Source organism: Maniola hyperantus, chromosome 1 (assembly GCF_902806685.2).
Source record: "Maniola hyperantus chromosome 1, iAphHyp1.2, whole genome shotgun sequence".
Taxonomy (NCBI): domain Eukaryota; kingdom Metazoa; phylum Arthropoda; class Insecta; order Lepidoptera; family Nymphalidae; genus Maniola; species Maniola hyperantus.
The window spans coordinates 497,751-512,422 of NC_048536.1; the positions used below are offsets into that span (position 1 = coordinate 497,751).

At 36.8% G+C, this 14,672-nt stretch overlaps 1 protein-coding gene across 1 annotated transcript; it reads right to left on the reverse strand.

Moving 5' to 3' along the window:
• Positions 1–240: 240 nt before the first annotated feature.
• nop5 (nop5 ribonucleoprotein) lies at positions 241–5,593 on the reverse strand. Its single transcript, XM_034968905.2, has 6 exons — positions 5,421–5,593; positions 4,209–4,285; positions 2,644–3,603; positions 1,660–1,848; positions 1,149–1,278; positions 241–734 (listed from the first exon to the last, which is right to left on the reverse strand). Exons 1-6 carry the CDS (start codon positions 5,463–5,465, stop codon positions 462–464), a joined length of 1,674 nt encoding a protein of 557 aa, XP_034824796.1. The 5' UTR covers positions 5,466–5,593; the 3' UTR covers positions 241–461.
• Between the last annotated feature and the right edge of the window lie 9,079 nt (positions 5,594–14,672).

Genomic DNA, 14,672 nt, shown 5'->3' on the forward strand with positions numbered 1-14,672 from the left:
TCAGTGACGTCTGGATTTCAAACGGGTCGTTCATTAGTATCTAAGAGGTGGCGCTGATTTATTTGGTTCCAAAACCGTGAAAAATTTTGTTAGCTTGGCCATAATATCTATGGGGTTTAAAGAGATTTTCGTTAAATAAAAGTTCGCAATATACTTACAGCTTACAGTATTGCAACAACTAAAGTTAGCTGACTGTTTACACTACTTGCATACTTCTCTGGCACTCTTTGATTGTATTAATCTTACTTTGTTAAGTTCTAAAACAGTAATAACTTATTTCTGTACCATTCCATTTTTTTTAATATAATATTAATTTTTTCCCGATTTCACACTTTTTTTCTTCATAACATACTTAAATACGGATTTTCATAATATTGACAATCGTTTATAAGTATGAAATATCATACTAAAATTTCAATTAAGTATAAAATCTATGTAACTATTTATTTTCACTTTTGCGGTTATTCTTCTTCCATTTGCGACTGCCGTTTCTTTTTCTTTTTCTTTTCACTCTTGGGCTCCTGAGGTTCTTCTTTCACTTCTGCGCTAGTCTCCTGCGCGTCTGCCTGAATAGACTTCTTTTTCTTCTTCTTCTTCTTCTCTGAGCTCGGAGTGCCTACATTGTTAGCGTCCACTTCATCCACCTCTGTTTTCACTTCAGGTTCTGTTTTCACTTCTGCTTCTATTTTCACTTCTGGTTCTTTTTTCACTTTCTTTTCCTTTTTGGGTTTAATCTGTTGGCAATTGGGTACATTTGTCAATATTCATCTATCAGATACTTTTATTGGGTGATATTATATTTTTATATTTATATCATTATCGTACACATCGTATTGGGCACATAGTTCGTACAACCGATAGACGTTGGGGTCCCAAGGTGCTGGAATGGCGACCTCGCACTGGAAGACGCAGCGTTGGGAGACCTCCACTAGGTGGACGGACGACATCAGACGAGTCGCAGGGAGCCGCTGGATTCAGGCGGCGCAAGTCCGTGGCGTGTGGAAGTCCCTACAAGAGAACTATGTCCAGCAGTGGAGTCTATTGGTTGATGGTCGACCCATCACCGGCTCATAGTTGGGAACAGATCTCTCCTCAGAATGAGAAGCCGCCGGACGTCTATCGATTGATATGATGATGATGATACTCACATCATTGGCTCCATCCTCCAGCTTGATCTTCTTGCTGGAAGCAGGTCCATCCTCCGAGGGCGAGTGTTCCCTCTTCACGGCCTTCTTGCCCAGAGTGCTGTCCGCTGCTATTGGGTACTCGTGCACCTCACTAAACAATTAACAAAATAATTAGGTATACAAACCAATTTCATTCTTTATGGACCTCATTAGAAAGATTAGAATAGGGTCTTGGACTGTAGTAATAACATGACGTGATTTTTTGTATATTAATGGGTTGGGAAGCTGAAGTGGCAATTTGCAGGACACATTGTTTGAAAAAACAATAGATTTTTTGTAATTTGATGCGCGACATGGTATAACAGGATATAACACTATGCAATTTTTAATTTTTGTTATCGCTGTAATAGAGATACATCCTAAAAATTTTAGCTTTCCATCTGTTACGGATCATGAGATACAGCCCGCTGCCAGACCAATGGATGGACGGACAGACAATTAAATATCTTGTAAAATGTACAATAATACTTACGATTTGCTGTGGTACTTCTCGAACTTCCCTTTGGCCTTGCCGGTGCCACTGATCCTCCTCAGGTTCCCCTCCTCCATGAGCCGCAGCTTGTTCTCCAGCTTCACCTTGTGGCCCGCGCCCAGCTCGAACGACACGTCATCGCCCAGCGCGTCCAGCCTCGTCGCGAGCGCGGCTTTAGCAGCCAACATCCTAGTCAAAATCAAAGTCTAAATCCGTACAGTATTACCACTCATAGGTCGCATCGGCAAAATTCGTTTGACTAAAACTGAATGTATACTCATTGCACTGTCTGTCAGTCTGTAATGGAAGTATTTTACATGCATAAACAATGATAAAGACTGAACAATCCTGTGATTGGCTGACATAGGCACAGATTCTGTTGTCTTTCTCTGAACTAAATTTAGAGTGTATCTGCATCTTTTTCTTTTTAATATTGCTAAAAAGGGAAAACATGAATTTTACAGTTAACAACTCTTTAGTGCACGCTACAAATTTAAACAATTGCGACTGGCAGCTAAAGTCACGAGGTTTGACAGCTCTAAATTAAATTTTAAACTGTCCAACTGTGTCTGTCTTTTCCATTTACTAGTAAGAAGAGGATGTGAATACTCTAAAATTTAGGTGTACTCAGAATCAGTACCATCTCTCACTATTGAGTGATGGCTCAATAGGGTCTAGGACTGTAGTAATAAAATCAAGTGATTTTTCGTATATTTTGTGGTAGTTTTTGGGGCTAGAATTCACTATTAGAGAGAATAATTTTGATGAAAAACCAAGATTTTTATATATTATTTTAACATGAACGGCAGCGGTACGGAAGGTGAATAATGACGTCACAATCCATAAAGGACAATTTTTTTATAATTTTTTATCACAAAAATAGAATAATTTCTGCAGGAAAATATTTTTTGTTAAAAAATTTAAAAATATTTGTCGTTTAGGCCTTGTGTTGTGTGTGACTTGTATAATATCAAAACCACTTACCTTGACATTTTCCCTTTATTCTTGGTACTGCACTGACCAACCAACTGGGCGTGGTATATTAAACCATACTTCGGCGTATCCTTCTTAGTTTTAAGCGCTCTAAACAAGGCTTTTTCTGCACCAAATATCTGTATTGTAGACGCAGGGTGCTTGGCTAGATTCATCAACGACCCGGCGTGAGCTATTAACCTTGCACCGATATGTTCCCCAATTAAAACTGTCAAATTCGGAGCCATAGCCATCATCCGAGCTTTCAAATAATCAGTCAAATGTGTCCTGTAATCAGTTATGGCAATGATCTCATCGCATAGATTCTGAATATTCATAATGTCATCATCGGAGATTTCCGTTCCCATCGAAATCTCAGCTGCTTCTTTAACTTTCTCCTCTAAATCTTCAGGTAGAATATCTGACAAGTCTGTCTTGCCTGCATGATCTCTTGTACCGATTAACTTAACAACTTTAACAAATAATGTGTTGTCAGTGATAATCTTCCCGAGCTCAGGAAAATGCCAACCGTACCATTCTCTACATCTCATGATATAATTGTTTAATTCCTTATCCAGATCATCCAATAGGCATTGAGCTTGAACTATCATAGTATCGATTTTGTCCGGTGAGAACTTTAGCTTGTATCTAGAGAGCGAGTGAGCGAGCCCTAGTGCCATTGCTGTCATCTCTTTCTTTGGTAGACCGGTTAAGAGACTGTCCATCTGTGATCGGATACATCTTAGCAACTCTTGGACATTTGAATTTGAAACGCATTGTAAGTCAAACTTTTCCTTGATAGCACTGCCAAGTTTAGCATCGCCGATCAATAGCTGGTCCTGTACATCCTTGCAGACATGCTTCTTCAGGGCTTTCTTTAAGCTTTTGGATAGTTTTCCTTCGATAGCTGCAGTGGTCGCTGCTAGGGCTTCGGTAGTGTCCTCGAATTTGATGAAATTTTTTAGCTTGACACTGTGGAAAGAGACCTGTTTATAGTAAAGGTAAGGTAAGACTTGATTGATTGACTTGAGAACTGCATCACACAATGCATGCAATGGACTGATAGTATGGTGAAAAACCAAATTAAAAAAAACTAGCCAAGTGTGAGGCAGACTCGCGCATTCAGAGTTGCGTGTGGTTGCACACTACAGTTGTACATCAACTACAGTACATCAACACTACATCAACATGTACAGTATCAACATTTTGCACAATAAATCAAAAACTATTATGCCTAAAAATAAATAAAAATCTGTTTTAGAATTACAAGTAAAGCCCTTTCATATGATTCCCCACTTGTTATAGTAATCTTACTTTGAAAGTTAAAAATAGCAATATTTTTTCATGAACACATTTTAATTCTTTTCTTGTAATGTAACCACTTTATAGTTTTCACATTTTTACCCTCATGTCTGCTATAAGACCTAACTTCCTGCCAAATTCCATGATTATAGGTCAACAGGAAGTACCCTATAGGTTTCTTGACATACAGATAGACAGATAACAAAGTGATCCTACACAATAGAACCATTGGTTATTCAAATCTACTATTCAAAGTATTGATTTTGTCTACTTACACAGACGCTGCTCCCTCAGGTGTGTTGAACTCTTCATACAAATTGTCTATTTCAGACAATTTTGACTCATCCAGCAACTATGACAAATACACAACATGTCACTACACAACATGTCACTACTTAAATACAACAATTATTTTACTTCATGATCAAACCATCGGTGGCTCACTACAGAGCACAGAGTCTCCCTATCAGTGAGAAGGGTTTTGGTCATAGTCTACCACACTGGCCATGTGCGGATTGGTAGACTTCACACCTTTGAGAACATATGGAGAACTCTCAGGCATGCAGGTTTCCTCACGATGTTTTCCTTCACCAATAAAGCAAGTGATAATTAATTACTTAAAACACACAATATAACTCTGAAAAGTTAGAGGTGTGTGCCAAGGATCTAACCCCCAACCTCCGATTAGAAAGCAGACGTCCTAGCCACTAGGCTATCACAGCTTTTTTTTCAGATTATTTTAATGTAAAGCTTCAATGGCACTGATTCCAATGTCTTTTGTCTCTAAATTAAATTTAAAACTGTGAAACTGTGTCTGTCCTTTACATATTACATTAGTAAGACGAGAATGTGAATACTCTAAAATTTGGTTGTGCTCAGAATCAGTACCAATAAATAGCTCAATAGTTAAAAGAGCAAATTGAACAAGTCATAAGTTCAAATCCCACTTGATGCACTATTGTTGTACCTATCTATTCACTAAGCGCAAACATCACTTCACTTGGAAGGGAAATAAGGATATGCAAAAACATGCCCAATATTTTTGAATATTATCTGTACCTATTACTAGTGAAGAACAAATGTGCAGTGTCCTGAACTTAGTTGTATCCAAAACATTAGGTTATCAGGTCATCAAACATAATTGCAATATAAAAATATGTTTCAAACACTTATTATTAAAAGAAGAATATAAACTATCCAGACAAGATTTAATAATATGCAATTTAGCATTACCAGATGATTAGGCTTGTTAATAGAAAATCGTAATAAGTAGAATGCTATCAATTGCATAGTGCAAACATTTCGAGTTTTGAAAAAAATTATCAATTTAGTCGTCATAATACAGTCGAATAAACACAAACCCATTCAGAATTGTGTTTTAAACTATAGCAAAACACTTAATAGAGAGTATGAAACAGAGTTTTATTCGAAATTCACATAGCATTCTTGTCGCTTATAGGTTAGAAACTACACGTGTTACAAATTACCTTGAATATCGCGTACCCCGCCGAGGTCTCGAATAGCACCAACATATTTGCAACTCACAATACACTCTACACTCACTTTATCTAATTAATTAATTGTGTAATTACTAATTTTGTAACAATTTTATGCAAAAACAACGATGCTGCAACATCGCGGGATGTTTGAACTTTGACGTGAGTCGTGACTTTGACTTTGACAGTAGTGAGTGTAGTCACTTGACAGTTGTTGCGTTCCGTTTCTACGTTTTATACATGGCATACAATACAGAGGACAGTACAGACGGGTAAGATTGGTATTTACGTATTTACTTTAAGTAGCTTCTGAGATGGTACAGTACAAACCGGGCTAATTTTCCCCGGAAAATTTGGAGTGTTAATCTAAGAATAATTTTCCTAATACATACTAACTTTGCGTCTAAGTTTGTATTTAGGAAAAATATCCAATCCCCGCGTATCGTCCTACCTAGGCATTTTATTTATTTTTTAACACGTTTCTTTTGTTACCAGTAGCATTAGAGGGTTGATAACTCCAAGGGTCGAGTAGTTTTAGTACTGTATAAACTGTATTTACCGCAGATGTAATAGGGTTTCAGGAAAGCCTTTGAAGTTCTTCAGCAGATACCCACTTAAGTATCATGAGCGCGGATCGCCCTTTATAGAACCCTTTCAAAAAATAACTAAATCAGTAACCTTGAATGAAACTAAAAGGTTCCGGAATAGATCCCGGTTGGGAAATTTCACATATTGGGAAAATTATTATCCAACTAGCTGATGCCCGCGACTTCGTCCGCGTGGATTTACAAAGCCCGCGGGAACTCTCTGATTTTCCGGGATAAAAAGTAGGTCCCTATTATAATAATTCCCTAAATGTACATACATCATAAGTATTATTATAGGTAAGTATAGTATAGGTATCCAACATGCGTGGAGCGATTATCCCTATTCCCAACCGGCGGCAACGCTTAGGCAAATCGTACCGCCATTAAACAAGCGATCGGCTCTAAACACCCGAGCCATAAACCCAATAAGGCCCAAAGCGAATCCCGAACACTTTGAAACGTTCAGTGATTCAGTCCTAGTTTGACGACCTCTCTGGCGCAATTGGATAGCGAGCGCTATGTGCGCAATATCACAAGCGTCCGTGAAGCGTTGCGTGTCAGCAGTTAGGTACTCAGTAGTGCTTCAGTTATTTTTATTTTACTTTATTTGTCAAAGAACCGCCCACAGAATTACACACGTTTTATAGGTCTCGTGTAACTCAATTTACGGATAGTCACAACGAGCATTAAAAACCGGCCAAGTGCGAGTCAGGCTCGCGCAATGAGGGTTCCGTACTACAGTCGTATTTTTTCGACATTTTGCAGGATAATTCGAAAACTATGATACATAAAAATAAATAAAAATCTGTTTTAGAATGCACAGGTGAAGACCTTTCATATGATACCACACTTAATATTATAGTTATCTTACTTAGAAAATTGAAAATACTAATTATTAGTTCATGACCACAATTTAATTTTTTTGTGTGTACTCAGATTTTTCAGACAGACCTGCCAAATTTCATGATTCTAGGTCAACGGGAAGTACCCTGTAGGTTTCTTGACAGACAGATAGACAGACAACAAAGTGATCCTATAAGGGTTCCGTTTTTCCTTTTGAGGTACGGAACCCTAAAAACAAGTCGTACAATAAAATTTAGGTTATTAAAGAACATGAAAAATATACCTAAGCTATAAAATATAAAATGAATACAAAGAGAATATTATTATAATGAAATGAATAAGTACTAAGTTAAATCAGCATGTGACGATATGGCATACCACGTAGTACGGAACCCTCGTTGCGCGAGCCTGACTCGCACATGGCCGGTTCTTTTCTTTAATCTAAGTATGATAAATTTTATATGTAGTTTCATGTTTGATTATTATTTGTTTAAAAATAAAATTAATTATTTAAAATTCCCGTTAAATGCGTTAAATGTATTTCACCCCTATTTGCCCTCCTTTGAATTTCTCCAATCTCATTAACTTGCTAATTAGGTAATATTTCCTTTGCGTAGTATTTCTTTAGAAATGAGTTACTTTTGATTTACATAAGTAATTGGTTATTTCCTTTAATGAACAGATTTTCTTGCAATTAGTTTCGTAAAATGGTATAACTATTACATAATGTACCTAGTTAATTTGGTATTCTTAACAGACACGACGGACGGATGGACGGACGGACGGACAGACCGACAGATGGAAAGAAAAGTTTAATGGCATCCCCACCCGCTATATGTGAAACTCGCAGCATTTCCGAATTACCCCGTGAATATAATGAGACCGTATTCAGTTGCCCCGGTGTGACGTTGTAAATTTTGAACTACTAACTAGCGTTTCGCTTTTAATAAAAATCAATTTTGTTCAAAGTATGTTGGTGCCACCTAGCATCAAGGTGCAGAACTACGCGTGGGTCGATGTTCAGAGTTCATTCGAGCCACAATAGATGGCGTTTGCTTCGTTGTCAATTGTCGTAAAAATAAAACAAAATAATTAAATAAAACCATAATATCATTTGTTTATTGTTAAGTCATTAACAAAACGGTTCTTATAATATATCCTTAGGTTCCGCAAATATTCAAAAATGAATTGGCTTCATGATCAAACTAAATGAGAGCGGCCACACTCGGGTTGCGTCTGGCAACACCGATTGGTGGGATTTAGAATTTTTCTGGAGTCAACATGTGAAGACGAATTTTTTCGTTCCAGGAAAATCTCACTCCTTTTCGCCCATGGCTTCGCCTGGGAAAATACAATAGTTATAAATTTAGTCATCCTAACGTATTTCAATGTTTCATCAATTATGGTGAGTGAAAAATCAAGTAATGTGGATTCGACAAAATGGCGGTTTGGTTAGAGAAAATCCTAATTTCATGATTTCCCTTTCAGTTCCAGTTACTTTACCTTCCCAAATAAATGAGGATAATGGGTTGTGGGTGGACTCCTGAAAACCATTGGTGGCCAGGAGTTCAATAGGTGAGTTGTGTTTGATCGGGAAAATTCCACGTGTCGAAATTTTCACACAGCACAAATTATAATCTTGTTTTTCTTTGTTACAGGGTTTCCGTTTGCATTTCCGTTTGCGTTTCCGTTTTTAGTTTTCGGTTTTCGTATTTCGCTTTCGTTTTCCGTATTTATTTCTTTTGCACATTCACGTTGGCAACTTAATTCTATGGATAAGACTTGGTGAAAATCTTTGTAATGAAACATTTCGGTTGTGAAGAATCAAATAAATTGAGTTTTGGATCTTGGCCGATGCCGTCCAGCTACCTTGCAGTCTTCGCACCTACAAGTAAGCAAATGTTTGTATCCTGGAACAGTTTAGTGAACCTTCTTCGTGTATGTGTACAGTAAGAACCCTGTCTTTACTACTGAGCTTTTATTTTGAAACAATTTTATGAATTTTACTGTGTCATTGTCTATTCCATGCCAATGGCATCTTAAATTTAAAACATAGATTTTATGTACTATCTACCTAAGGCATTCTAATGTATCTAAATTAAGTCTTGGCATTAAGCTAGAATAACTAAGCATTATTAGCCATCACTATGTATTAAGCGACCCCGGTAAAAGTTACATTAAAAACAATTTTGCCTAACATCTAGCAAATTTCATTTATAACACCTCATATACATTACAAGGGAGTCGACGGCTAGCTTCTATTCTTTACTAGGTAGATAGATCAAGTAAGTAAAATTATTTTTTTTTTCCTCTAATCTTTGTAAGGTGGTAGATTATTCCGTATCCGGGTATATTTCTATTCCGCCCAATTTACCACCCTTACAAATGGCGCCCGAACGTTTTTTTTATATAGTTATTTCTGTATATTTTGAGAAATTTTGTGAATTTTATGAAATGTACTCCGCTGATTGTACAATTTTCTAAGTAGTGACACATTGCAAAGAGCACTAAGCTGTTTTTTATGGTTAACTAACTAAATAATAACTAATAGTTAGAAATTTTGTTTGATAGTTTAAGTAATTTTCTGAGTATAGTCCAACAGTGGTTTTTTCTTATTTAATTAACACATTATAAATGGTGCTTATGCCGTTCAATTATGTTATTTGACTTACCTTGGAGGTGTATAAGTGAATGTTTGCCTTCAGTTTAGTAATAAACATTGCTTAACTGAGTTGTTGTTGGGTATTGCTTTCAATAGTAAGTACATCTTATGTTTGAAAATTCCGGTAACTTAGTATAATTAAAGTTTTGAAACGCTATGTGCTGTTAACTAGTTACACACATACATTTATAAATACTAAGAGTTACAACTTGTGAAACTAAATATATAAACTATATTCAGAGATTACACTAAGTTCAAGTATGAAGTTATGAACAATTTTTTTTTTCAGTGACTTGATACTTCATTATTTTGTTGAAATTTTGTTTACAGCTGTGTTAAGGTTATGATAAAAGCTACTTCACACACAAAACATGTTAAGTTTAAGTGAATGCTGGTAGTTTAAAGTGACATTTAGAAACAGATTTTGTTGTATTTTAGGTTATGTGTTAAAAGTGTAAAGTAACAGTCATCAAACCATTGCACAATCTCTTTGTTTTTTTTTGAAAGATAATATGCTAGTCAGAGTTCATTGCAACTTTGTTGCCTGTTTACTTTTGTAATTGTAAAGGTTGTAACACACTGTGTACTCATAAAGGTGATACTGCACCTTACAATCATTTATTCAATTTTGGGAAGTTTATTTTGTTATATTTTGTTTACTATAGTAATAATATGTGCTTGTATTATTAACAATATTTTGGAATAGGAACATAATTGATAAAATAGGTTAGGATAGACTTAAGAATATTGTTTTTGTTGTGTATTTTGCTTGTGTATATTTAATAGTTTAAATAACTTCTTTTGTGTTTGTGTTTAACCAATTTGTATAAGGCTAAACATAGACAGTTACACAAGCTCGATATTTTGTTAAATGTGTTTTGACTTAACACAATGGAACAGACTTTTGCCCAGTTTCATTCACTTCTGAAGGACGAATTGTGTTATGAGGTATCCATTCGTTCCGAAACTCCAGCACCTACAGTGCTAGGTTTAAAGAAACAGTTAAAACAATTAATTCAGGAAATTCCTTCTGAATCAATTTTAGAGACGGATTTCTCTTCTGAAAGTGAGTTAGGGGTTATTACTAAAAAACTTCAAGACTTAGAAGATTTATTAAAAAAGTGTTCTGACACTAAAGATAGACATGCCCTCTGTAGGTCTAAAGCTTTAGCTTCACATTTGTACTTTAGAATTTTGAGAATACAGTGTTCCGAACTCAGCTTAATAAGTAGGAAGAGTGAATTACATACAAAGTTGCAGAGTTTGATTTCCAGATTAGATGCTGACAATGAGTCGTCTCACGACGAATCACTGGATTCCGAGAGTACCGCCGTTGACTGCACTGGTGATAAAAATGTTGCCAAGTGGAAGTTACATTTCAACGGACAGGGTGATCCGCGCAGTTTCATCGAACGCGTTGAGGAATATAAAAGATCTTATGGCGTTTCAGATGGAAAATTATTTGTTTCTGCATTTCATCTTTTTACAGGCCGAGCATTGTTATGGTACAGAGGCAACAAATGTCAAGTTTCGTCTTGGTCAGAATTGAGAACTTTATTTTTAGAGGAATTTGATGCAGTAGATTATGACTACAGGTTGCTAGGTGAAATTCGAGCAAGAACACAAGGCTCTGAAGAACCTGTGTCTATCTATTTCGCTGTAATGTTTGGCATGTTTTCAAGGTTGTCAACACCACTTTCCGAAGAACAAAAGTTACAAATTTTATTACATAATATTCGCCCTTTTTACTCAGAACAATTAGCTCTTGTTGACATTAAGTCTGTCGCAATGTTGAAGGAAAAGTGTCGCAAACTAGAGGCTGCGAGGCAGCGTTCCGCCTTATTTTCTGAGCCTACTAACAGTAAGGCAACTTTAAGTTCAGAGTTTGCTTACAAACAAGTGACAAAACAGATAAACACACTTTCAGTCACACCTGCACCTAAGGTTGATACAAGTAAAGGCATTAATTTTACGAAAACAAATAAACAACTATGTTACAAGTGCGGCAAGGGTAACCATTCCTTTAAATTTTGCAGGACAGTTCCGAAATTTATTAGATGTTTTTCGTGTGGACGTCAGAACTTTACAGTAAAGACATGTCCAAGTTGTAGTAAAAAGGCGATTAGTAAACCCGCTCCGGACAAAAATTCAAAAAACTAATTAGTAAGAACTGTGCAGAGACACAAGTAAAGAACTTGGTCATTAACAACAAAACATCCCTTTTACCTGACACAGTTCTGTATTCAGTGGATAAACGAGACTTTAGGCCATATTTAAAGGTTTTTGTTGACGGTTTTGAGATTACAGGTTTACTAGATTCCGGTGCTTGCGCGTCAATTTTGGGTAACCAGGCGCACAAGGTTTTTTTGAGATTCGGTTATAAATTGCATAGCAGTATTGATACCACATTTTCAGTGGCAAATGGAGACAAACTTGATTGCATGGGTTATATGTTTATTCCGATTACTTATAATTCCGTAACTCACATAATAAAATTTTTTGTAGTACCCTCTATAATAGCGGATGTTATTTTTGGCTGTGACTTTTGGAAAACATTTCAGTTAGCCCCTGGCATTTTTGATAATTTAGAATTAATTAAGGCACCTTCTCAATTTTACAATATTTGTGCGATTGATAATAAACAAATTCATACCATCACTTCTTTTGAAAACTTATCATCTCAACAGAAAGAATTAGCCCAGTCTGTAGTAAATAAATTTTTAGATATTTCTTCAGAGAAAATTGGATTGGGTAGAACAAAATTAATTGAACATGTTATTGACACCGGTGATGCCTTGCCAATAAAAATAAAACAATATCCACTTTCTCCCGAAAAGAAGGAAGCTTTAAGTAAAGAGTTAGATAGGATGCTGGAAATGGACGTAGTTACTCCGAGTGAAAGCCCTTGGAATAACCCAGCAATTTTAGTGAAAAAGGCAAATGGAGACTGGAGATTTTGCCTAGATTGCAGGAAATTAAATTCAGTGACAAAGGGGGATTCATACTCAATACCGTACATTCCACAAATTCTAGATAGCTTGAAAGAGGCAAGGTTTTTATCATCGATTGATTTAAGTTCAAGTTTCTGGCAAATTCCGTTAGCTAACGACTCTCAGGAAAAAACCAGTTTTACAGTTCCTGGTAGAGGGTTATTCAAATTTAAAGTCATGCCGTTTGGCCTATGCGGTGCACCAGCACGACAGCAGAGGTTAATGGACCAGTTATTTAATCAAAATTTTTGTAGTGATATTGAAAATGGAATAGTATTTTGTTATATAGATGATATTGTTATTTGTTCTGCTGATTTTGAAACCCATTTAATTTTATTAAACAGAGTTCTGGATAAACTAAAAATGGCTCAACTATCCATAAATTTTGATAAATGTAATTTTTTTAGAAACTCTTTGAAATATTTAGGGTATATAGTGGACGAATTTGGTTTACGCACAGATCCTGGAAAAGTTGCCGCAGTTTTGAACTTTCCGACCCCAAAAACTGCACAGGAGGTAAAGATTTTCCTAGGCACTTGTTCTTGGTACAGGCGCTTTATTAGGAATTTTTCAACCATCGCTGCACCACTCAATAGACTAACGAGTAAAGGAAAGAACGCACCTAAATTTGAGTGGAGCGAACAGGCAGAGGTAGCATTTAATACATTGAAGAATGCGTTGGTAACCGCACCTGTTCTTGCGGTACCGAATTTTGAAAAACCATTCAAAATACATTGTGATGCTTCTGCATATGGTGTTGGCGGTATGCTGACGCAAGAAACCGATGGTTGCGATCATCCCATTGCGTATGTCAGTAGGAGCCTAAATAAAAACGAAAGGAATTACAGCGCGACGGAACGCGAGGCTCTAGCTGTGATTTTTGCAGTGGAGAAATTTCAGGCTTATTTTGGTTCCAAGCCAGTCACAATTATCACAGACCATGCATCCCTAAAGTGGTTCTTAAATTTAGAAAATCCCTCAGGACGACTCGCCAGATGGGGTTGTAGATTATCACAGTATAATTTTGTTATCGAACATAGGAAGGGTTGTGATAATGTAGTTCCGGATACCTTGTCGAGACTCATACACGTAGATGTAGTTGGTGATCGTAATGATAACTCTAGTCAACAAGTTTTGGTAGATGACTGGTATGACAAAACATTTAATGGCTGTAAAATCAATCCAGCAAATTTTCCGAATTTTAGTATTTTGAACGATAAACTATATCGTTACAGTAAATGTAAATACCAGCTTCTCAGTGAGTTCGACTGGAAAGAGGTAGTCCACAAGAACGACATCCTTAGAATTATGCAACAAAACCATGCAGACGCAACTGCAGGTCATTTTGGTGTGTTCAAAACTCATCGCAGATTATCCCTCAGATATTTTTGGCGTGGTATGTATAAGGACGTGGTTGAGTACGTTAAGAATTGTGATACTTGCTCTGCGTATAAACACACGACATCAGCCACTCCAGGTCTGCTAGGGAAGCCTAAAGTCTGCGAGAGACCTTTTCAGGTCATTTCGGCTGATTTAGTCGGACCTTTGCCTAGGTCTAAATCAGGATTTACATTTCTTTTTGTGGTGACGTGTTGTTTTTCGAAATATACAATGTTGTTTCCGTTACGGCGTGCCACAGGTGCCGCTGTTGTTAAAGCGCTAGAGAATTTTGTATTTTTGAACCATAGTGTTCCAGAGACTGTGATTGTGGACAATGGGTCCCAATTTACAGGATCTGAATTCCGTAATCTCATTAAGCGTTATAATATTCCGAAATTACACTACACACCACTGTACACTCCGCAAGTTAACCTTGTTGAGAGGTACAATAAGGTTGTTATGACTGCTGTAGCCGCTTTTGTGAAAGATAACCACAGGTCCTGGGACGAAAACCTGTACAAGGTCCAGTTCGCCATAAACAGTGCGGTTAATGAATCCACTGGATTCTCCCCGTTCTTCCTTGTCCACGCTAGAGAACCGGTTTTAAATGGTTCCTTCTATAAGGACACGGATAAGGAGTACGAGGCCGGAATTCCAAGGGAGGAATACGCAGGAAAGTTTGGAACTTTGGAGGACATATTTGGTCAGGTTAGGAGAAATTTGTTTCAGGCTCATGCAGAGTATGCAACGCATTACAACTTAAGGCGTAGGTCTGCAAGCT